Source organism: Macrotis lagotis, chromosome 8 (assembly GCF_037893015.1).
Source record: "Macrotis lagotis isolate mMagLag1 chromosome 8, bilby.v1.9.chrom.fasta, whole genome shotgun sequence".
NCBI classification, from domain to species: Eukaryota; Metazoa; Chordata; class Mammalia; order Peramelemorphia; family Peramelidae; genus Macrotis; species Macrotis lagotis.
The window spans coordinates 66,395,285-66,418,788 of record NC_133665.1 but is presented as its reverse complement, the minus strand read 5'-3'; the positions used below and the strand labels follow the sequence as shown (position 1 = coordinate 66,418,788).

Here is a 23,504-nt window from a genome sequence, read left to right as displayed (position 1 = left end):
TCCTTTTTATTGGAATATGGGAAAATAAAAATCCCATTGCTTGGAAAATTTAATAATTTTAGTAGGAAACTATGTTGGTATTATGTATATTTTGATATTTTCAACAAATGTGATGAGATGAAATGATTAAGGCTCTCAGTGTGTAAAGGAAGTGTTCTGGATTAGGAGTTAGGAAATGTGAATTTGAGTCCCTCTGATGACCTATTTGTAAAACCTCAAGCAAGTCACTGCCCGCTCTTCTAGGGTTTCTCTCCTTTATTAATAAAATAAGAGAGTTGGAATAGATAGTATATGCAGCCCGCTCCAATTCTAATAGCAATTCAAGGACAAATAGATGTTCACAGGATCATAGATTAGTACTGAAAGGGACCTCAGAGGTCATGTAGACCAGTCCCCTCATTTCATAGATGAGAGATGAAGTGACTTACAGAAGATCAGAGAGGAGACAGAGCTGGAATCGAATCTCAATCCTCCAATTCCAAATCCATCTCCTAGACCTTGCATGATATTGTATCCCTAAGGAGTAAATCTGGATTTCTGAGTTTTATTGATTAAGAATCTCATTATGGGGGGTGAGGGGAGGGAATAAGATTAGGGGGAAAATTGTAAAACTCAAAATAAATAAAATCTTTTAAAAAATCTCATTAAAGAAAAAATGAGGCAGCTAGGTGGTGCAGTGGGGGGCAGCTAGATGGCTCAGGAGTAGAATCAGGAGTACCTGAGTTCAAATTCAGCCTCAGACACTTAATAATTGCCTAGCTGTGTGACCTTGGGCAATTCACTTAACTCCACTGCCTTAAATTAAAAAACATTTTTAAAAAAAGGAAAAAAATAGGGCAGCTAGGTGATGCGGTGGATAGAGCACCAGCCCTGGAGTCAGGAGGACCTGAGTTCAAATCTGGCCTCAGACATTTAATAATTGCCTAGCTGTATGACCTTGGGCAAGTCACTTAACCCCATTGCTTAAAAAACCCCATTGCTTAAAAAAAGAAAAAATAGAGCTTCTTCATGACAAAATTATGTTCTTTCATTTTAGAAAGTGCAGTTTAGTTTTACTTAGTTATGCTTTATAGTCCCATAGTATTCTAATAAATATTCTTTAGAGGGATTAGTCAAATAACAACCTTAATGACCTCATTATAAATTTATTCTGAGAATGAGTCTTTCAAATTCCTATGAATGATAATTTTTGGATATTCATATACATGTTATATATACATGAAGATTTTGTATGTATATTTATAACAAACATATACACGAATCCATATTTTTGCATGTATGTGTATATAGACATATGTATACTTATATCTCTATATATAATACATCTGTGAAAAGTATCCCTTTCTGTTGATTTTTACCTGCATGGGCAGCATTTAGATTACACATTTCATTTTTTCAGCAACTGTAATATATCTGAAACCAAATCAAAGCTAATATATTTTTAAAACTATTAATCCTAAGCAAAACCAAAATATCAAAATGTTTACAGATCTAAGTATCAGCCAGTGTGATGCCCAATTCAACTTGTTTCCTGGCTGCTAATTAAATTTTAGAGAGGACTCCATGGAACCAAAGATTTAGAAATTTTTAAGCCACTGATTTTGCATATGATTAATTTGATGAATAGATTTAGATTTGGGAGGAGTCCATTGACTAGAGTAAATTTTTGCTCTACTTTTGTGACTTTTACTTTCCAGATAGTCCCTGCTGTTATTTTTATACTGCGATTGTTCTACCTGAAGGATGGGAAAGAACTTCTAGGCAAAGAACAGAAACTTGTTCACACATGGAAATGTTAAGCCTTGGGCTGGGTTATAATGTTAGCTGGGCTAATATAGCAAAAAAAAAAAAAAAGGAAAGTAATCAGGTCCAAATACTACTGAACACAAGAAAGACTCCCCCAAACAGGGACTTGAACTGAGATTCATTCTGACTTACACTTTGCCATGAACCAAGTGGTTAACAATGGAAAGGACCATAAAACAAATAACTTCCTTCTAAAAATAATCAAATTCATCTTCTAACTAATAGAAACCAGAAAAAGCAAATATACAATATAAAACTATTGATCCTAAGAAGAGTCAAACTTCTAAAATGTTTACTGAACATTTTTTACCAAAGTGATATTTAATTTATCCTATCTCTTGGATCCTACATGAATTTTTGTGAGGCAGAGTGTGCCATCTTGTAAATATAATAGAGCCAAAAACAAATCAAGAAGAACATGCTACTCTATTCACACTCCTGCACCCTGACTGCTCTTTACTTTGGAGAAAAAGATTCTACTAATAATTTTTTTAGAGATGGCTTGTCACTTTATTTCAAGGCTTAAAAACACTAAAACTGATTCTAATTAAAAGTTGTCTTTAATCTTGATTGGCTTTAAGATTGCTTCCTAATTTGGTGGAGTACCTATTCAAATATGTTCAGGTATACTATATATCTTTTCAGTTAATAGATCTGTATAATATTCTTATTTTAATGGTTTTACAAGGATATAGTCATTCTGTTATATAGTTACTCTTTAAACTTGAAAGTAACATTTTTCCTTTTTTGAGCACAAATTCTCTTTGGATTTTTCTCTTTAAGTGGAAGAGAAAAAAAATGGGAAGAGTTCTAATACCTTACTATATTTAGAACTGTTAGAAACTACTATTTTCTCATTGCAAGAATTTACATGTTTAAAACTGTTATTTTTGCAAATATTCACAAATTCCATTGAGAGCAAAAATTTGTCACCAAACACAGGCTTTCTCATGAAAATGAAGAAATTGTGAAATCATTTGTCCCATGTGGAAATTTGCCATTTTCACAGAGAAATTTCCCCATGTGTGTCTGTTGTGATACATCTGATTCAGCCTGCAAAACAGATATGGGTTCATTTAAAAACAGTGACTAACAAAATGTGTTTGAGAATCAACAGAGATGAAAGAATTTTTTTCTTACCATCTACAAAGCTCTTTACATTAAAATAATTAACTTAGTTTTACCTTAAAAAATCTTAGAGGTCAGTATATTTATTCCATTGCCATACTCCTCAGAAAGTAAATAAGAAATTAAAATTTTGAGCTCTTGTCCAAGGTAACAGAGCAAGAACTATAATTTTTAATATAAGACATGTAGATAATTCTGCCCCACTAGTATTTCCTTTTTAATGAAATCACTTATCCTATATATATTTTTACTAATGACCTTCCCACTGATATAACTGAGCTTTTAATTAAGTTAATACTACAAGAATATGATGTAGCAAACTTTTAAATACTTGTGCAAAACATAGTACCAGATTCTGGGGAAGAAAGAAAATATAGGTAAAAATTTAAATATTGAATTTATCTTGAAACATAGAAATTTTCTGAATGAAAACATCAAGGCAGAATGTGATAAACTCACTATTTGTTAGAATGGAATTTTAATTATGTAACTAGAACTACTCTCTTAACTTGAATGAAATTTAAGATATAAGGAAATAATATATGTCATATATTGTGTGTGCATATGTATTATATACATATATCTTCATATATACAGTATTTTGGTGAATTTGTCCATATATATATATATATATAAGTACTTCTTCCACCAAGGAAGATTATAGCCCATAAGTATTTTCCTTTCATTCTATATGATTTTTGCTCAATTCTCTAGAGGCCTTCCTCTAGTATCTTTAGAATCTCATGATTACTGAAGTACCACTTGGGCAGAACTCTGGTTGTTGATATACTCCCCTGCCAAAATCATTTCATATTTACTCTATATTTTGTATTTATTTATCTGTGTTTATGCTATTATCTCACCCCCGGCCCCCAAAAGAATATAATAAGTTCCATGACGATTGAGACACAATAGGGTTTTTTCCCTTTGTTTTTATACAACGTCTGTTATGTGTACAAATAATATAAGTTAGATGTTTATTTTTTTTATTTGAGTTGAGCTCTCCATACAAGTCCAGCCATTTGGTATGTGTGTAATGTATATGCTCCTCAAACCTAGAATTAATTTTGTGCAGTGCCTTAAATTAAGTAAATATCAAATAAGTCTAATTTTATATTTACTGATGTTTATATTTCTATTGTCTGTTGTTTTTCTTGATGAAGAGGGAATTCCAAATACCATTACTATGGGATTCGTGTCAAGCCAGATTCCCCTCTTAATCGACTTCAAGAGGACATGCAATATATGGCTATGAGACAACAACCCATGCAGCAAAAACAAAGGTAAAGTCTGGAGTTTTCACTGAAGTGTGAAAATCATTTTAATTATTTAAGTGCTATGGTGTTTGCTTTTTTTTTCCTTTTTTTGTAATTTAATATTTATTCTCATTTTGTACAATTTTTATACATTAATAAAATATTCTTGTTTAAGAGTAAACAAAGTACCTCCTTCCCCCCCAAAATATAGACTCACTTGAGCAAAAAATTAAAGGGGATGAGAGTGAAGATTCCCTCATTCCCCCTTGCCTTCCCCCCTTCCATATCATTGCAATAGCTCGTTGTAATAAAGAAAAATCTTGGGGTGGCTAGGTGGCACAGTGGATAGAGCACCAGCCTTGGAGTCAGGAGTACCTGGGTTCAAATTTGACCTCAGACACTTAATAATTACCTAGCCATGTGGCCTTGGGCAAGCCACTTAACCCCATTGCCTTGAAAAATCTTAAAAAAAAAACCTTATATGAAATATCTTGGCTTATTCCCCCTATCCTTTTTCTTTCTCCCATTACATTTCCTTTTTTTTTCTATTGACTTTATTTTTACATCATATTTTATCTTCAAATTCAGCTTTCTCCTGTGCTTCATCTATAAAAGCTCCTTCTAACTGCTCTGATAATTGAGAAGGTTCATATGAGTATTATCAGTGTCATTTTTCTATACAGGAATACATGCAGTTCATCATCATTAAGTCGCTCATATTTCCCCTTCTCCAATATCTATGCTTCACCTGAGTCCTGTATTTGAAGATCAAACCTTCTGTTCAGCTCTGGCCATGCCAACAGGAACATTTGAAATTCCCCTGGTTCATTGAAAGTCCAACTTTTTCCCTGGAAGAGGACATTCAGTTTTGCTAGGTAGTTGATTTCTGGTTGCATTCTAAGCTCTTTTGCCTTCCAGTATATTATATTCCAAGGCCTATGAGTTTTTAATGTAGTTGCTGCTAAATCCTGGGAGATCCTGATTGCTGCTCCATGGTATTTGAATTGTGTCCTTCTGGCAACTTGTAATATTTTCTCTTTGACTTGGGAGTTCTGGAACTTGGCTATAATATTCGAGGGGTTGTTTTTTTGGGATCTCTTTCTCGGGGGGGGGGGGGGGGGATCGGTGGATTCTCTCTCTCCATTTCTATTTTGCCCTCTGCTTCTAGAATATCAGGGCAATTTTCCTGTAGTAATTCTTTGAAAATGATGTCAAGGCTCTTTTCCTGATCATGACTTTCAGGTATTCCAATAATTTTTAAATTATCTTTCCTAAATCTGTTTTCCATATCAGTTGTTTTTTCAATGAAATGTTTCACATTTTCTTCTAATTTTTCATTCTTTTGGTTTTGAAGTATTGATTCCTGATTTCTGGTAAATTCATCAATATCCCTTAGTTCTATTCTTTGTCTGAAGGATTTGTTTTCCTCGGAGAGATTTCTTATCTCTTTTTACATCCCGCCAATTTTGCTTTTTAAAGCGTTCTTCTCCTCAATAACTTTTTTGAACTGTTTAGCCATTTGACCTAAGCTGGTTTTTAGGATGCTATTTTCTTCAGCATTTTTTTGGATTTCCTTGACTAAGCTGCTGACTTCATTTTCATGTTTTTCCTGCATCTCTCTTATTTCTTTTCTCAGTTTTTCTTCTAACTCCCTCATTTGATTTTCAAAGTCTTTTTTGAGCTCTGTCATAGCCTGAGCCTAATTTCTGTTTTTCTGGGAGTCTTTAGATGCAGGAGCTTGTGCTTCCTCATCTTCAGACTGAGTGTTTTGATCTTTCTTGGGCTCACAGGCAAAATATTTCTCAATGATGTTCCTCTTGTTTCTCTGCTTGCTCATTTTCCCAGCCTTAGCCTGTTTTGGGGGTGCTTCCTGAGCTTTTGGGACACTCCCACAAGGGTCTCAGTGTGAGAGGCTCTGTCCTCCCTCCTGGTCTATGAATGACCATATGCACCCCCCTATACCACAAGGCTGAGGTGGAGGGGGCCCCTGCTGTTCTATAGGGGGGCCTAGACTTCGATCAGGATCTGAATGTGGTCAGAATCCCAGATTCCTGTTCCAGGGGCAGGGCTCAGCAGTCTCCCACTTCACTCCCCTCCCTAGGTTCAATGGACTCATGCCCTGGGGGCTCCTGCTTACTGGCTCAGCCTGCTTCTTTTTCCTGGATCGGGACTTCCTTGGCCACTCTGCTGTTCCCTGCTCACTGTGTGCCCTGAGGGCTGGACTTCAAGCTCTCTCTGGAAGAGGTCCCCCAATTTGTGCCTAGTGTTCCCCAGGGTGTAATTCAGGAAACTGCCCCCGCTGCTGTAAGCTGCGGCTCCCAGTGCCCTGGGGCTGCCTCCAGGAGGCTGAAGTTCTTGTGCTCTGGCAAGCCACCCCTCTGGCGGCCTGCTCCTCCAACTCCGGGGAGCAGAGTTTTTCTGCTCTTTTCCAGGTTACCTTGAGTAGGAGAATTGCCTCACTGGGCTCCTCTGTGAGTTCTGTCTCTCGAAAATTTAGTTAGAGTCCTTAGTTTGGAAGTTTTATGAGAGAGCACCCAAGACAGGATCTGCTCTTGTTGCCATCTTGGCTCCGCCCCGGAGTTTGCTTTTGATAACCAAAAAAACAAACAAACAAAAAAAAAACTACCAACCTAAGAGAACACAATATGCTACTTCCTCCTGAGAGATCACAAAGGCTATCTACTATTCCTGAAATGCATTCCTCCCAATCTTCCTCTGTAAATTTTTTTCTTGTCCTTCAAAGCTTAATTCAGTATCATCTTTTCCATGAAATCTTCTTAGGTCTTCCTAGCCAAAAGTATTTCCTTCTCAAGTTTTTCTCTTGTAATTTGAGTCTCTCTTTTGTTCATCTATCTTACTTCTGTATTGGTAGGAAACACTTTTATGTGTATGTGACAAATATCCCCTAATAGATTATAAGGTCCATGATGGCAGGGACAATGTTGTTTTGCAACTGTGCATCTCTTGTACATACAACAGTGTCTTAAATATAGTAGCTAATCAATGCCTTTTGAATTGTTTTTAATTGATAATGTGCTTTCAGTATTGATAGTTATAACATTCTAAAACTAAGCCTTAAATAGATTTTTTTTAGCATTTAAGAATTTTTTTTTACATTATATACCAATAATGCCTATTTTTGCCCTCCTTTGAGAAGCATAAGATAATCCCATTTTATTCAGGCAAGAGTAACTAAAGGACAATGTACAATCAGTCCCAAATCAAACTTTATCTCTACTGGCTTATCCCAAACTATTATTCCTTGGACAGCATAGAGGCTTTTATTGAAACACAATTATATATCTTAGAATTGAAAGTGAGTTCAGGAGAGAATCAGGGAAAGCCCCCTGCATAATTACAGGTAAGATCCTATCTGTATTTTGAGAATAAAGCAAGTAGGACTTTACTAAGGTTAAATAACTTATTCAGGATTATACAGCTAGCAAAAAATGGAGAAGAACAAGAGACTTTCTGGATCCTGATCTCATAATACTTGTTCCCCTTTTGGAATTAGAGATCTTTCCATCTGTTAATGTGTCCCATTAAGTACGATGTTGTGACTCCTTACTAAAGCACCATTCTCCTCTGACACATCAGCTATTAGTCACAACTCAAGAAAGAATTGTGTGCCTATTCTTAAACTCCAATAATGGAGAATTTTATGGAGAACATATTGCTTCATAGAGCACTAATCAAATAATTAACTTATAGTGCTGGGAATGGAATGACCAAAACATTCCCCTTTCACATTTCCTGTGATCTATTGAAAGACAAATGAATAGAAGATACATTAGAAGGGAGCTAAAGCAGTTCCTAGAGAGACTATATCCTCACAACATAAGTTTTCTATTTTGGGGGAAAATGTGACAGTCAGAATTAGAGGAAGGCAACTTTATGATTGAAATAACTATTTCAATGATTATGTGAAAAGCAAATTCCAGTATTATCACACAGTTAAGTCAGGGGTTTCCCTTTTTGGAGGGAAGTAATAGGACCTTTATGTTAAGTAATCTCTCCTTCAGATAATAGTTTTAGTGATACTTAACCATATCTATAAGGCAAATGGTATTAGGTAAGTACTTTCAAACTCAAATAGAAGTATGGATCTCACATAAAAATTTCTGTAGGCTGTACATTGACTTGGAAAACCATATATTAATGATATCTATGTTCTATTGTATTTTTATTTTGTTAAATATTTATCAATTTGATTTTTTTGCTTTTTGTTTTTTTATTTTAGGGCAATTGGGTTAAGTGACTTGCCCAAGGTCACACAGCCAGGCAATTAAGTGTCAGATGCGGGATTTGAACTCAGATCCTCCTGACTCCTGGGCCGGTGCTCTATTCACTGTTCCACCTAGCTGCTCCTTACCAACAATTAGATTTTAATCTGCTTCTGGTGGCATTCTGGAATGTGACCCACAGAAAATGTGATGTTGTTTGAGCAAAACATTTTCAGAATAATTTTATTGAAATCTTTTCTATTTATACTCCTTAAATTTCCCCATATATAACCCAGAGAACCGTCTGTTAATAATTGTTCACATCCGAACATGAATTTTGATTGCTTTATGATAGTTGGGGTTTTTTGCCCATTTTCGTTATTGTCATAATTTTTTTCTCTGGTATAGCTTACTTCATTTGATATTAATTCATTTAAATCTTTTCTTGCTTCTCCTGTATTCATGATTTTCCTCGTTTTTTTTAACAGTACAGTTTACATTCCATCACAAACCAGACTTTGTTTAGCCATTCTTTCAGTGGTCACCTGCTTTGTTTCCAGTTCTTTGCTTCTGCAATAAGTATGGCTATAAATATTTTGGTGTATATAGTATCTATCTATCTTTTAGTCAATGATTTATTTGGGGAACATACTTATCAGAGAACTATCAGGGTCAAAAGGTAATTATTAGTGATTTGATACATTCTTTCTTATGGCAGTTAAAAACAATTTATGTTGATCTGCAGTTGTTATGTTTCTTAAAAGAGGGCATAATTATTTTAAAAATTCAAGGGCAGCAAGATGAAGACAGAAATTATAGTAACTACATAATAAAGATTTCTTTCCTCTTACAATAGTCTTTATTCAGCTCAAGGCAGAATTCATAAATAAATGTGTGTTATATATGATATAATTTAACATATATGATGTATTAAATTATATATAAATTATATACACATACATATATATACATACACACATATACATATACCTATTATAGCTCTTATGGACAAATCCAATGCCATCAAATATACTAAAGTTGAGAATATAGTTTAGAGGCAGAAAATTAAAAAAAAAGGTCAAAGCTACTCAGCCCAGAAAAATCCTGTTTTCTCAATATAGTAGGAATATTAGAAATGGAACTATTTGGGGAAGGTAGTTGGTAGAGTGAATAGAACACCCACCCTAAAGTCAGGAAGATCTGAGGTCAAATCCAACCTCAGACATTTGGTACTCATTAGGTATGTGACCTTGGGCAAGTCACTTAACCCCAATGCCTCATAATAACAAAAATAAAAAGAATTGTATCTTTTGTATTATATGACCTAATATGTTTAGTGGTTAAATCTTGCCTTCTCAATGAATTGAGGAGGAATAGGAGCAGGGAGAGAATTTAGAACTGAAAATTAAAATTAAAAAAAAGAAATGGAACAACTATTAAGGATTAAATTGTTTAAACTTCTCTAAGAAATGTCTCAAAATTCTAATTTGTAGGTGTGGGCTTGTTTCTTTTCTTTTTCTTTAATCAGAGAAACAGAATTTGCTCTTTTTTGGACTTTTTTAATAACTATTTCTAATGATTTTCAATCATTTTGAAATTATACTTTCTTAATTGATTCAAGAACTTTAGTGTTACCAAGTGTATAGACCCCCATTGTGATTGGCAGAAGAACTCCAGTAGATGTCTGTTCTCACTTCTAAGGAAATCATCCAAAGGCAACATTGATAAACTTAATTGAAACCAATTATCCCATTATTCAGAAAAAAACTTGGACACTAAATAGAGAAAATTTCTTTCCATTAGTCCAGGAGTCTGTTATAAAAATCAAGAGAGGACTTATAAATCACAAAACATCATGTTAGCCTATTTTTAAGTAGCATATTGGGGTGGGGCTGGAAGTATTATAAACAGAATAAAACATGTTTTTAATATATATATATATGTGTGTGTGTGTGTGTGTGTGTGTGTGTGTGTGTGTGTGTGTGTGTTTAGGTGTATATGTAGGAAGGCTACCTAGTTCCTAAAATGTAAATAACTGTAAAAAAAAGTTTAAAGCAATTTGTGTCTTTCCCAATACTTAACATTTGAGAATACTTAGTTTATGGGCAGCTAGGTGGCACAGTGGATAGAGCACCGGCCCTGGAGTCAGAAGTCCCTGAGTTCAAATCCGGCCTCAGACACTTAATAATTACCTAGCTGTGTGGCCTTGGGCAAGCCAATTAACCCCTTTTTCCTTACAAAAACCTAAAAGAAACAAAAAGGGAATACTTAGTTTAAATTCCTCAGAGTCCATTTTATGATTTTATGTGATTGTGCATATAGAGTTTATAAAAAGTATCAATTCATCTTTTGGAATGAAAGAATTATAATAGATTCAGTATCTAAGTTGATTGAGTCAATGTGATATAAGATTTAGAGCCTTAGATTAAAAATAGTTTAAAAAGTTTGTGAAGATATTGTAAAATATTTGTAGATGAATATAATAATGCCTCAATAGTTAGCAGTGGGAAAGATGTAGAGGAACTAAATTGAGGAGAAACTAAATCTCAGGAGTTCCACTGGGATCTATTGTAAGGAAAGAATAAGGATTGGAGGTAACTCTTCTCTTCAAGTGTATATGATCTCTTGAAAGAGTCAAACTATAAGTGAATAGAGCACTGGCCCTGGAGTGAGGAGTACCTGAGTTCAGATCTGGTCCCAGACACTTAATAATTACCTAGCTGTATGGCCTTGGGCAAGCCACTTAACCCCATTGCCTTGCCAAAAAAAAAAAAAGAGTCAAAGTATAGTGACTTAAGAAGTAGGAAAGCAAATAGGGATCTAAGAAGCCACAGGATCTCTGGATGTTTATTCTTTAATTGGTAAACCTTCAGGAAAAGCAGGCAGGAGTTACCATTCCCTTGAGGGTTTAGCATGGTGTATAGGTAGGTTCTATTTGGTTTCAGAGACAGAACACAACAACACATTATTGGGGATCTGAGCAATCACACATGCTGTAAATTTGGGCTAGGTGTCACATCTTGGTCCTCTTTGACTATAGTCACACACCTCCATCACAGGAGAAGACCTCTCACTTGTGGACACTCTAATTATTTAGAGGGAAGAAGACAGATATCAGTTATTCAGAATTCAGTTCAATTCAGTTAAAGAAGCATTAAATTCCTACTAGGTGAAAAGTACTGTGCTTGATACTGAGTATACAATGACACCTTTACCTCTATTGAGGGTAAATAACAGGTACATAAAAAAATTAAATATAACAAAGATGCAAAAAAAATCCCATACAATGGATAAATTTGAGAAATCAGATTTCTTTGTTAGGAGGAGGAGGAGGTACTTGAGGCGCCTCTTTCTAAGGGATAGAATGGATGAGGGAGTGTATTCAGGCATGGAAACCATGCCTCCCAAAAGCATGGAGATGGTAGAATAGAATGTTATCTTGTATGGCTATATTGAAAAGAGCATGAAGAAGAGTAATTTTCAGTAATTCCAGAAAGGTAGGCTGGTTGGAGCCTGATTGTGAAAGTCTTAAAAAGCCAAATAAGTATCCTAAGGGCAAGAAGGAAACATTAAAATATCTTGAGGAGTGAAGTAACATGGTCATACACATGCTTTAGGAATACCAATTTGGTAATTATATGGAGGATGCACACTGGCCCTGGAGTCAGGAGTGCCTGGGTTCAAATCTGGTCTCAGACACTTAATAATTACCTAGCTGTGTGGCCTTGGGCAAGCCACTTAACCCCATTGCCTAGCAAAAAAAAAAGCATAAAAAACATAAATAAATATATGGAGGATGCATATATTAGAGACAGGCAGACAAATTGAGAGGCAGTCTAAGCTAATGGTTGGGAGCTTGAACTAAGATGGTGTTCATGTGACTGGAAATATGTATTGTGAAGGTATAATTGACAAAATTTGGCAACTGACAATATGAAGAATAAAGGATGAGGAAGAGTGAAGGAAGACTTAACTAAATGGATAGTAGTAGCACCTTCAATGGAGAATTTAGGAAAAGGGATAGTGTATTAGGGAAAGATAAATCAGTTCTGTTTCAGATATATTGAGTTTGAGATCTCTCTGAAACAGCCAATTGGAGACCAAACTGGAATTCAACAGAGTGAGTGGGATTGCAAGTCATTTGCTTAGGAGAGATTAGTTGAACCATGGGAATCTGATATCTCACAGAGATATTTTCAATCTCTGAGATAAAAGAGGTCACTGAAGAATCATGTAGTGCAATGAGGCATAGGGAGAACAAGAATTATTATCCTGCAAAAGAGACTGAAAGGGAGTAATCTGGCAAAACCTCAGAGAAAATGGGGCAAAACATTTAGGGTTAGGGTTAGGGTTAGGGTTAGGGTTAGGAGTTCAAAATTGTCAGACATTACAGAGAAGTAGTGAGTTTTCCTAATTGACTCTGATTCAGAAAGCCTTGAATTAAGAAATTATTTTTGACAATGAAGAAATCATTGGAGACAGCACATTCAGTTGAGTGATAAGACCAGAAGCAAGACATTAAGCATTTAAAAAGTGAGAAAATGGAGGCAATGACTATAGACAATCTTTTCCAGGAAGTCGACTGTAAAAGGGGGCAAGAAATATTTTAGGCATGGTCAGTTCAAGTAAAGAAGAAGGGTTAGAATTGTTTTTCTTTTTTTTTTTTTAACAGTTGGAGAATATCTGAACATATTTGTAAACAGAAGGATAAGACTCAATGGATAGAGAAAAGATTATCAAGGACTGAGTTCTTGGAGATGAAAGGAGATAGAAGTCCTTTAAAGACCTAAGTAGAAAGATTAATGTTTGTGAGAAGAATGACCCTGATTTTTCTTCCAAGACTTTTGAAAAGGAGTGAACAGCAGTCGGGGTGGGGGTGGTAATGTTGAAGTCACTTACAGGGTAAAGTCAGGGAAAAGGAAGAATGGTATAGATGGTGTTAGAGAGAGAATAAAATATTTGAATCAGACACCAAGGGAGACAACTAAGACAAGAGCAGAAGTATTAGTGTCCAACAGTGAGAGCACAGTTGAGACATCATAAGATAAATTTGTAACGGACCCTTTGAGCATAATTGTGCGACTTCTATTTATAGCCTAGTGTGAGTATAAAAAGCAGAGAAAATAGATGGTAGGAAAGATCCAAGTAATAAATATAAGGCATTTTATATTCTTCTCATAAAGCCCAAGTCTTTTATTCTTCTATTATTATGGCATAATTCTCAGACCATCAGAGTGTATTGTATTTGTAATCATATGCCCTACATTTAAATTCTGCCTCTGACTATTAATACCTCTGTTGCCTTGGATAAGTCACTTTGAGTGGCCTCAGTTCCCATATCTGTAAGAAAATAAAAAGAGAAGGGGATGATTGTACAAAATTTTCTTAACCTTCCCTTAACTTTGAATTTCAATCATTGAGCCTTTGCCCAGACAATTGGGTAGAACCCAAGGTAGTGGGGAGATCCATCATCAGGGAAGCTTATAGTGTAAGGAGGAGCATGAGCAGAGCTTCACGGTCTTCAGCTCCACAGTGTAGAGCCAACCAATCCAGACCTTAGTGGCCACCGTGGCTATGCCACTACATTACAATATAGAACCAGTTATCTGTATGCGTAAATAATGGCTCTGAATCAAGGAAACTTCAGTTGTGTCCTGTATGCACCTCAAAAATGTCCCTGTTTCTAACTGGATGCTCTAGTGACTTGGGGAACTTTCTACTTTGGTGAGATGAGCTCAGTTGAGCTGGAAGATAAAAAGATCTTTCCACTTTCAAACTCTGGTCAAGTAGGAAGAATAGAATATTCATTCTTTGCAACATTGAGGAGAGTTTTGTACAAACATCTATGCTGGAGCTTAGGGTTACAAAAATTTCAAATGAGATATGGAGAGTGCTTTGCAAACTCTGATGTTCTCCATGATGTAAGATTTCTAAGATGACAAAGAAATTTATAAAATTTTAGAAAGATTTTCATTTAAAACAGATGAAATTATTTTTCAAAAAAGTTAGACACATGAAAGGAAGAAATTTCAATTATTGGTAAAATTCATTCATAGGGAACACTTCATTTGTACAGTTAGATAAATGAACCTAGCTCTCTACCATTCTTCTGTACCTTTCGAATAACTAGGTTCTTCTATGTGATCAGCACCCTCTAGAGTAGGTTGTCTTGTCCCTACCCTCCACTTCACTCCATTTGTTGTCTTCCTTATTAGAATCAAATCTCTTCGAAGACAGAACTGCTTTTGCCTTTTTCTGTGTATCACCAGAGCTTAGCACAGAACAACCATATTTAATAAATATTTTTATTCTTTCATTAGAATGTGAATTTTTTGAGAATAAAGACTGTTTTTTTCTGTTGTATCTTCTAGATTTACTACAATGCTTAGCATATAAACAAGTGCTTAACAAAATTTTTTTCATTCATTTTTGTACAACAAAGATCAACCATCTTAGTTGCCGTGGTTCAAGGTAATGAAATTGATTTTTTGGTTGTTATACATCAGGGACAGGGAACCTCCAGCTCACAGGCCATATTGGTATGGTTTTGCTAAGGCATCCATAGCCTGGACTCAAAATTTAGTAAAGCTAGCAGTTTTGTAGGAGTGAATTAAATGTTTGACCAAATATAGCCCACAAATAATGTTATAAATATCCAAATGGTCGTTGTCAGAAAAAAAAAGATTTCCTACTCTTGTTATACAGAAGTTGTTTTCAAATGTGTGAAATTTATGTTTACAACAGGAATCATAGTATCATTATTATTTGGTGGCGGGGGAGGGGGGTTTGATTTGTGAATTCATCAATATGAGAATTCAATGTCAAATCTTTGTCCATTGTTGCAGGTTCACATCTCATCTGCAACATTTTGAGAATGGAGCAAGTCACTTAACATCCTTGGAACTCAGTTTCCTCACCTGTAAAATGATGGGTTTGTTTTAGACAGCTGCTGAGTTCTCTTTAAGCTCTAGAACTATAATCCTAGAACTATGAAACAGTTCTCCAAGGATGGTGGTTTCTTGTATTGGAATCAGAAATATGACCTGAAAATGTATTCAGACAGATGTGTGTGTATGTGTATATTCCATTCCATGGTATATCTAGAGACCAATCCAGCTCTTATCCAACCTCAGTGGCATGGAATTAGACCAGAACAGATCTAGCCCTGGACCATTCCCAAATTTATGAGAAATCAATCTGTCTCTAGAGCAAGTGCTAGGTTCTCATTCAGTCTCAGACCCATCCCAATGCTTCCTGAGGGCCTCTTAAGAAGGAATGTCCCTGGACAACAGCAAGTCTTAAGAATATTCCAAGCTATTATTCTAAGGACTGATCCTGAGGTGGATTAATCTCAAGGGGAGGATAATATAGTCAGATGACATGGCCCCTGAGCACCTAACTTTAGTATGCAGGTAAGAAAGGTTTATGCCAAAAACCTTAGTGTTCACTCTGCCTCTGAAGCAGTCCCTGAAGTAATGATCACATTTTCCATTGAAGTCAGAAGAACTAAAAATAACTAAATGATCCAACCTGTAATACTGTTTCTTGAAACACCTTTGATTCCCTATTGTAGTTTTATTATCTCCATAGATGCAAATCCTTCCTTATAACACTGTAGTATGGTATTATAAGATTTTCTATTATTCAAGGTAAAATTTCTCCTTTGAAACAATATAGCTCATTTTACATTTTAAAAAACTAATATAAATATCTTTAGTGTATTTTTTTTAGGTTTTTGCAAGGCAAATGGGGTTAAGTGGCTTGCCCAAGGCCACACAGCTAGGTAGTAAGTGTCTGAGACCAAATTTGAACCCAGGTACTCCTGACTCCAAGTCCAGTGCTTTATCCACTATGCCACCTAGCTGCCCCTACTTTAGTGCATTTAAAAAAAAATTTAAGGATTTCGACATCTAGATCAACTTCAGACATCTCCTGTACTGGTGAAATAGATAAGAGAATTCATATTAAAGACCATTATAAATCACATTTTTGGTTTTCATACCTGAGAGAGGGGGGATCAGTCTTTTGTTTCTCCATGGTAAAAGCCTCATTACTGTCAAAATAGAAGGGGAAAGGTAAGTTGTCACCTCAACAAAGAGTGCAATTCTCTTGGACTCCAATGCAATAGAAATAATTGTGGAAGGAAAGGATGTGATGTGAGAGGGGCAAGGAGTTCAAGAAAGAGATTTGAGGATAGAGACAAAAACAACTTATAGCACATTACATTCTATATAGTTAATTGAATGTATTTTGATTGTATAATTACCCACACCAGAGAGTCAAAAAAAAAAAGAATAAAGATGGAGACAACTGGACTTGTGATTTCACTGACAGCAGAAATTCCCTCTATCAATGTCATTTGTAACCTTCTTTGCAACTTACAGATAGTCATCATAGTGAATAAAGTAAAAGACTTGCAAATAAGACCAGTTCCAAACCTTTCTCACATACTTATTAGCCATGGAATACTAGACAAGCCATTTCACCTCTCTCTTGCTCAGTTTTGTCATATACAAAATGGGGGATAAAATGAAATAATATATAAAATGCTTTGCAAACCTAAAAGTGCCACATAAATGTTAGCTATTATTATTGCTTTTGATTTTAGAGGGTTGTCTAAATTATCAAACATCACACCATCATTTTGTGTCAGAAGTGGGACTTAATAATCCCATAGCTTCTTCTCTCTTGTTACTATACCATACTGCAGTGAGAGATAAAATAAGTAAAATTCAGTTATAACAAAGAATTTATTTTAGCCAATGGTTTCATCTTTCCCCTTAATCAAAATTTGTATTAAATCTATTGATAATAAACAAAATTGATATATTTGAATCTTATTTTTCCCTCTTATCCAACTACATACTAATGGAGATGGCCCGTGAATAGTAAAATATTCAAAATGGGCAAATTCTTTTTTTTTAGGTTTTTGCAAGGCAAACAGGGTTAAGTGGCTTGCCCAAAGCCACACAGCTAGGTAATTATTAAGTGTCTGAGACCGGATTTGAACCCAGGTACTCCTGACTCCAAGGCCGGTACTTTATCCACTACTCCATCTAGCTGCCCCTTAAAATGGGCAATTTCTAAAGAAACTAGTGGGAGAGGGGCCTAAATATGAGATTATAAACATTATTATTTACAAAGTATTTCCCCCATTTAAAGATGAAAGGAATATTAGAGGTCCTCTTGTCCAATTTTCCTTTTTTAAAATAGGAGGAAACTAAGTACCAGAGTAATAAAGTGACTTGCTATGGTCACATGGGTAGAAAGTAGGAGATCTAGGCCTCAGATTCTCTAACTCCAATTCAGAGTTCTTTCTACCATACTGCAAAATCACGTCCTAGGATATCATTTGCTTTCTTGGATACTGAAGGTCACCTAATTCATCATTTTCCACTGAACTGTTCAGTTACTGACTGCGGTTTTGTCACCACAATCCCATCTAAAATGCCTATCACTTTTACAGCCTTCAAAAAACCTCATGGATTGCACTTGGGAGGTTAAGATCATATTACTTTGTGAGTGAGAACAATTTTTTTAATCTGTGGTTATAAATCATGTAATTATTTAGTTTGGTTCATAGGGTTATAGATTTAGAGCTGACTTTAATCCCTCATTTTGCAAATGAGAAAACTGAGATCCAGAAGAAATGGTTAGGTGACTTGCCCAGCATCACACAGTTAGTAAGTGACTACACAGACTGGGATCATGATGTCTTTTTTGTCTCTTTGGTGGTTTTATTTTTGCTACATGTAATTTCAATTGCTTTAAAAACTCTGGTAAGAATCCCCCCCCATAAACTTGATCAGAGAAACTAATTTGGCAATTCTGATGGTAAGTATAAGCCACTTTTTGCTTTCTAGTATGATGTTTTAGTATCCATGCTTAGCCATATTGTCTATTTTCAATGGAGCTGTCAAAGTAGAGTTACAACTGTCCAAATTCCATATAACAGCTATGACGAGCTCCATATTGAAAAGATTCCTAATAACCTTCCAAGTTTTATATTTCAGTGACAGGTTTCACGCATACACTAAGTTATTAAAGCATTAGAGTTTCTTTGATTTCTTAATCATTAACAACTTTAGTTGGTGGTTACCCATGGAGTTGCAAGCTGTTAAAATTATCATTTGCTTCTTACTAATTTTAAAACCAAGAGCTGTTTCTTCATTAGCAACAGCACAGGTCCTTTTTTTTTCTTTTGGCACCATAGATTTTCAGATATGGTCCAGGTTTACTCCATTAAAAAAAAACATGCAACCAAGACCTTTGCATGTTTCAAACATAATTTATGGAGGTGATGATTTGTCTCACCAAAAAAAAATCGAGAAGACTTTCTTTAAATAGTGAGCTCCCCTAGTGTTTGAAGTCAAGTGTGTTTTTACAGATGATGAATTACTTGATCGAGTAGGAGGAGGCAGGAAAAATTCAAAGTTATGTTTCAATGGCAAGAGCCATTGCCAGTAGAAAATCAGTCAGAATGAAAATAAAGCATCCCCAGCTTATAGTGTAAGTCAGTGGGAAAGCATAATTCAGTTCTCAAAGATTCAATTTATGTACAACATTTTTCTTAACAATACATACAGCATAGACACAATAAATATTTGACTTTGTGTATCAGTTTTTAGCAGCAAAGAAATATTTCCCCTAAAATTCATTCAAATATATTTTAACCCTTAGGAAAGAGATAGTTTAATTAAAAATCAAAATGAGTATCTTAACTACATAAAAATGATTTTTTCTTCTTAGTTGATTCTTTTTCTACAAGATTAGGATTAAAGAAATCCTCCAGGACCTGTGTTCCATGACTGCAATCAATGCAAATGTTTATTTCCTTATTAATATAGTTTATTCTGAGTTTTTATCTGATCATATATGCTATTAGTTGAAAAAGTATTGAATTTGTAGTTTAGTGTTCAGTCCCATTCCTTACCAAGCTATGTAATCTTGAGCAAATCAGTTATTTTATGAGATTATTTCCTCTTCTTAATACTATAGCTTACATTTATGTTATACTTTGCAATTTAGGAAGCACTTTGTTTACAACAACCTTGTGAAGATTATGAAAGTCTTATCTCATTTTTGAGGGAGTGCATGCATCTCATCAAGGGACAAGTATCTTTTGATCTCTTTCCATCACACATGCTGCCTATCTAGAGGAAACTAGATATCCTATAAGACTCAAAAGAAATGATTTGTTGTATCAGCTTTTCAAGGAGTAGATCTTGCAGATAAATGTGGGCTTCTGCTTCTAATAGCATCATCTTGATGCTATTTTATTATGGTATTGATGGTATTGATAATGGTATTAATGATAATATTAATATAACTCCAAGAAAAATGTTTTCACTTCCTTAAGAATTTAAGAATTGGGGGCGGCTAGGTGGGACAGTGGCTAGAGCACCAGCCCTGGAGTCAAGAGTACCTGAGTTCAAATCCAGTCTCAGACACTTAATAATTACTTAGCTGTGTGGCCTTGGGCAAGCCACTTAACCCCGTTTGCCTTGCAAAAACCTAAAAAAAAGGAATTTAAGAATTGTATTACCACTGACTGCAGCATCATCATAGGTGTTCTATAATGCCCCCAAGAAGAGCTTGTTTGTCCTATATAAACACAAGTCTAATAAGAAGGTATATAAAGTCCTTCTTGTCTAACCTAAAATTCTATATGAGTTTGGAAATTTTCAGTCATTTTATGTCCATATTATATTTGCTAGATGCAATAGACAATAAAAAAGTGTAATCAGAAAGCAACTGGTCTCCATTTTATAATTACCCCCACAATCTCATAAGAAAGTTTCCCATAATTGAAATCTGTTAGAAGTTGTTTCAGCTTTCTCTTCTTTAGGCTAAATAATGCAAATTCCTTTCATCTCTTTTGTTTTAAACTCCATGAATTCAAAACTACATGAATTTAAATTTTTAAACAAATTCAGCTTTTTATTAGCTAAGCAAAAAATCATAGCTAAAAATAATGAAGCTTAAACCAAATTAAGACAGAAAGAATTGATGAGGTTGTTAAACCTTCTGAAATAAACTAAAGTAGAATTAATTGAAAAGGACCCTCCACCTTTTTAGTTACCATGGATCAAAGTTCCTTTACCCTTTCAAACTGGATTTTTACAGGATAGACCAACATCTTTACTATAAGTGGTACTTCAATTCAACAAGTGTATATTAAGTGCTTACTACATTTTAGATCCTCTTTGAATAGGCACTAGTTTCATTAAACTGAAGTGCTAAACTTTCTTGCTACCCCAAGGTTAAAACATAAGACCCATCTGTAAATCCATATTTGAAAGCTTTCAAGCTTTTGCACCTAGGAAATAGCCTTGGAAAATTCAGGGTCACCTTTGTGATACAATGAGCAAGCAGAATAAGGCTTATTTAGTTAAAGAAAGACTTTGTAACTCTTTGTTTTAATTATTTATTCCTGGATTCCCCAATTTTATTTCTTTTCTCAGGGAAAAATATAATTGAAAACATCTTTTTATACCAACTTTCTAAAGTCTGGTTTTTCTTAAATGAATCCCTATCAACTTGAATAATGAAAGAAGGCAGAAATAAGTCGCATGCCCTATTCATTTTTGTGTGGTGCATTTGAAGACTCAAAAACTAATTATTGTTATTTTATTGTTGTTTTTTCATTCCATATTTTAAGGTACAAGCCTATGCAGAAAGTGGATGGGGTTGCAGATGGTTTCACAGGAAGTAGTCAACAGACAGGCACATCTGTTGAGCAAACTGTAATTGCCCAAAGTCAGCATCATCAACAGTTTTTAGGTATGTTAAAATATGTCTATCAGGATCATGAAGCCAATAAAATAGCAATAGTTATTTCTTCAAGTATCATGGTTCATTTCAGACTAATTCTTCTCTAAAGTTCTTTCTGTTGAAGATATAGATAGATAGATAGATAGATAGATAGATAGATAGATAGATAGATCCAACATACATGATAGTTTGGCTCATTCTTGGCCAAATTGTCTTTTTTTAAAGAGCTGGATTTGTGTTATACTTTTTAATCCATATATACTGAGTAAATATGTATGAATTTGCTACTAAAATGGGAAACCCTGTGCAATTTCTAAAAGGTCCAGAAAAATTGTAAGGTTAAAAAAAGTCAGCCACAACATTTTGTCTCTCTCTTCCACAACTGAGAAAGTCTTCAAAAATTGGAGTTCTGGTCACAGTTTATTTTGTCTATTCTTTCTGATGCTAATTTCTGGTTATAAAATATTAAGATTAATATATGAAAAGTCTTGGCTTTGGGAGCCCCCTGACTTTACAAAAACAAAGCCTTTGTATTCTTAATTTTTTTTCTCATTAAACTGTAATTGGCACCATCCACAGTGTTTTTTCTATTCTGTTGCCACGGTAACAGATGCATCTAGAGCACTTCCAGAGTTTGGAGAAGTTGAAATATCTTCTCTACCAGATGGTACTACCTTTGAGGATATCAAATCACTGCAGAGTCTTTATCGAGAGCACTGTGAGGTAAGTAAGACTTTTCAAACAAATTAAGTCATATGAAAACAGTTAGCTAAAAGTAAATGATATGTCAGTTACATAGGAGAGATGCTGATCCCCTTGCTTTGTTGAACAAAGTCTATTCAACAACACATATTTATCAAGGGCCTACTATGTTCAAGGACTGGTAGGTTAAAAAAAAAAGGAAAAAATGTCCTGGTCTCTAGGAGCTTAGCAATCAAGTAGAATAGAACACATATGCAAATAATGATACAGAATTAGAACCCATAAGACAAGTAAAACAGACAAAGTATTATTTGGTCTCTGAGACTGGAGAAATTACTTCATCCTGGGAGAAGGAAAATTAGCGAGAGTCAGAAGAATTAAAAAAAAAGACACTATGCCCATGTTGTGAGTTGGAGAAAATCTTCTAGGTAGACAATGAAGCAGTGTGGCCAGAAGCACAGATGTGAGAAAAGGAATCACAAGAATTAGGGTGGAGATAAGTCCAATTTGGTGGTAGTATAAAGGGCTCATGAAAGAGATGTAGTAGGAAATAATTTGCAGGCAAATTATAGAAAATATTTTTCTTTGCTTTTTCCTGCCTAGCTATAGAAGTGAGGGGCACAAAGAGAATAGATTAAAATAATTGAGAGAGTTTGTACTGTCCATATACCTTAGACAATGAAGTTCTGTTGTTATTCCCTTCAGAGATCATTGAGATTTTCATTCTTCTCTTCAAGTTTCTCCTTGTGTCATAAATATGTATAACAAATATATAGGCAAATATGTATATACATTTATTACTATATATATATAGTTATATAAAACATGCAAATATAACACAAGGAAATGCCAATATGACACAGAAATGTTTGTGCCTATAGACAGAATGATAGAGAAAGAGAGGCATATGTTTGTGTGTGTGTGTGAGAGAGAGAGAGAGAGAGAGAGAGAGAGAGAGAGAGAGAGTGTGTGTGTGTGTGTGTGTGTGTGTGTGTGTGTGTGTGTGTGTGTGCGCGCGCGTGCGCATGTGCTTAAGATACAGACAGGATGCTAAGAATTTGGGCTAGAAGGAAATCACAGAATATCAATGATCAAAGGGACCTCAAGCACCAGTATTGTTCAGCCTTTACCTAAATAGGAATCTCCTCTATAAATCCCTGGCAGTTTGTCTTTCAGATCCTATAAGAACCTTACTCTCCATCAGTTCTTCATCACTAAGAATCAAAGTTTCTTTGCTCCCTTCAGACTGGCTCTTTATGGAATAGACCAACATCTTTATTATAAGTGGTACTTTAACTCTATTCAGTTCAATAAACATTTGATCTCTCCTTTATAAAACCTCCAGGGATAGCGAACTCATCATAAGCAAACAAGGCCTGTATTTTTACTAAATGGCTTTAATTGTTTTTTTCTATTAAGGGGCAAATTTTCCTAGGGGATTGATATGCCAAGGAAAGGATGCTTTCTGGTCCAATCCACTCATTTTACAGTGAGCAAAGATCACAGAGGTATTCAGTGAAAGAACTTGTATTTAAAAATAGATCCACTGACTCCATTTCAATGTCTTCCCATCACATATACCACTTCATAAGAATACTAAATTCCAGAAGTTCAG

At 35.0% G+C, this 23,504-nt stretch overlaps 1 protein-coding gene across 12 annotated transcripts in view; it reads left to right on the top strand.

Annotated features, from left to right (window-relative positions):
- RFX3 (regulatory factor X3) overlaps window positions 1-23,504 on the top strand; it is a 358,977-nt gene that overhangs the window by 282,459 nt on the left and 53,014 nt on the right. For all 12 annotated transcript variants that reach the window (XM_074197449.1, XM_074197448.1, XM_074197442.1 and 9 more), the window contains 3 exons: window positions 4,098-4,217; window positions 21,075-21,196; window positions 21,798-21,910. In XM_074197449.1, the coding sequence (XP_074053550.1) occupies window positions 4,098-4,217; window positions 21,075-21,196; window positions 21,798-21,910 (355 nt within the window). The remainder of the gene's footprint in view (window positions 1-4,097; window positions 4,218-21,074; window positions 21,197-21,797; window positions 21,911-23,504) is intronic.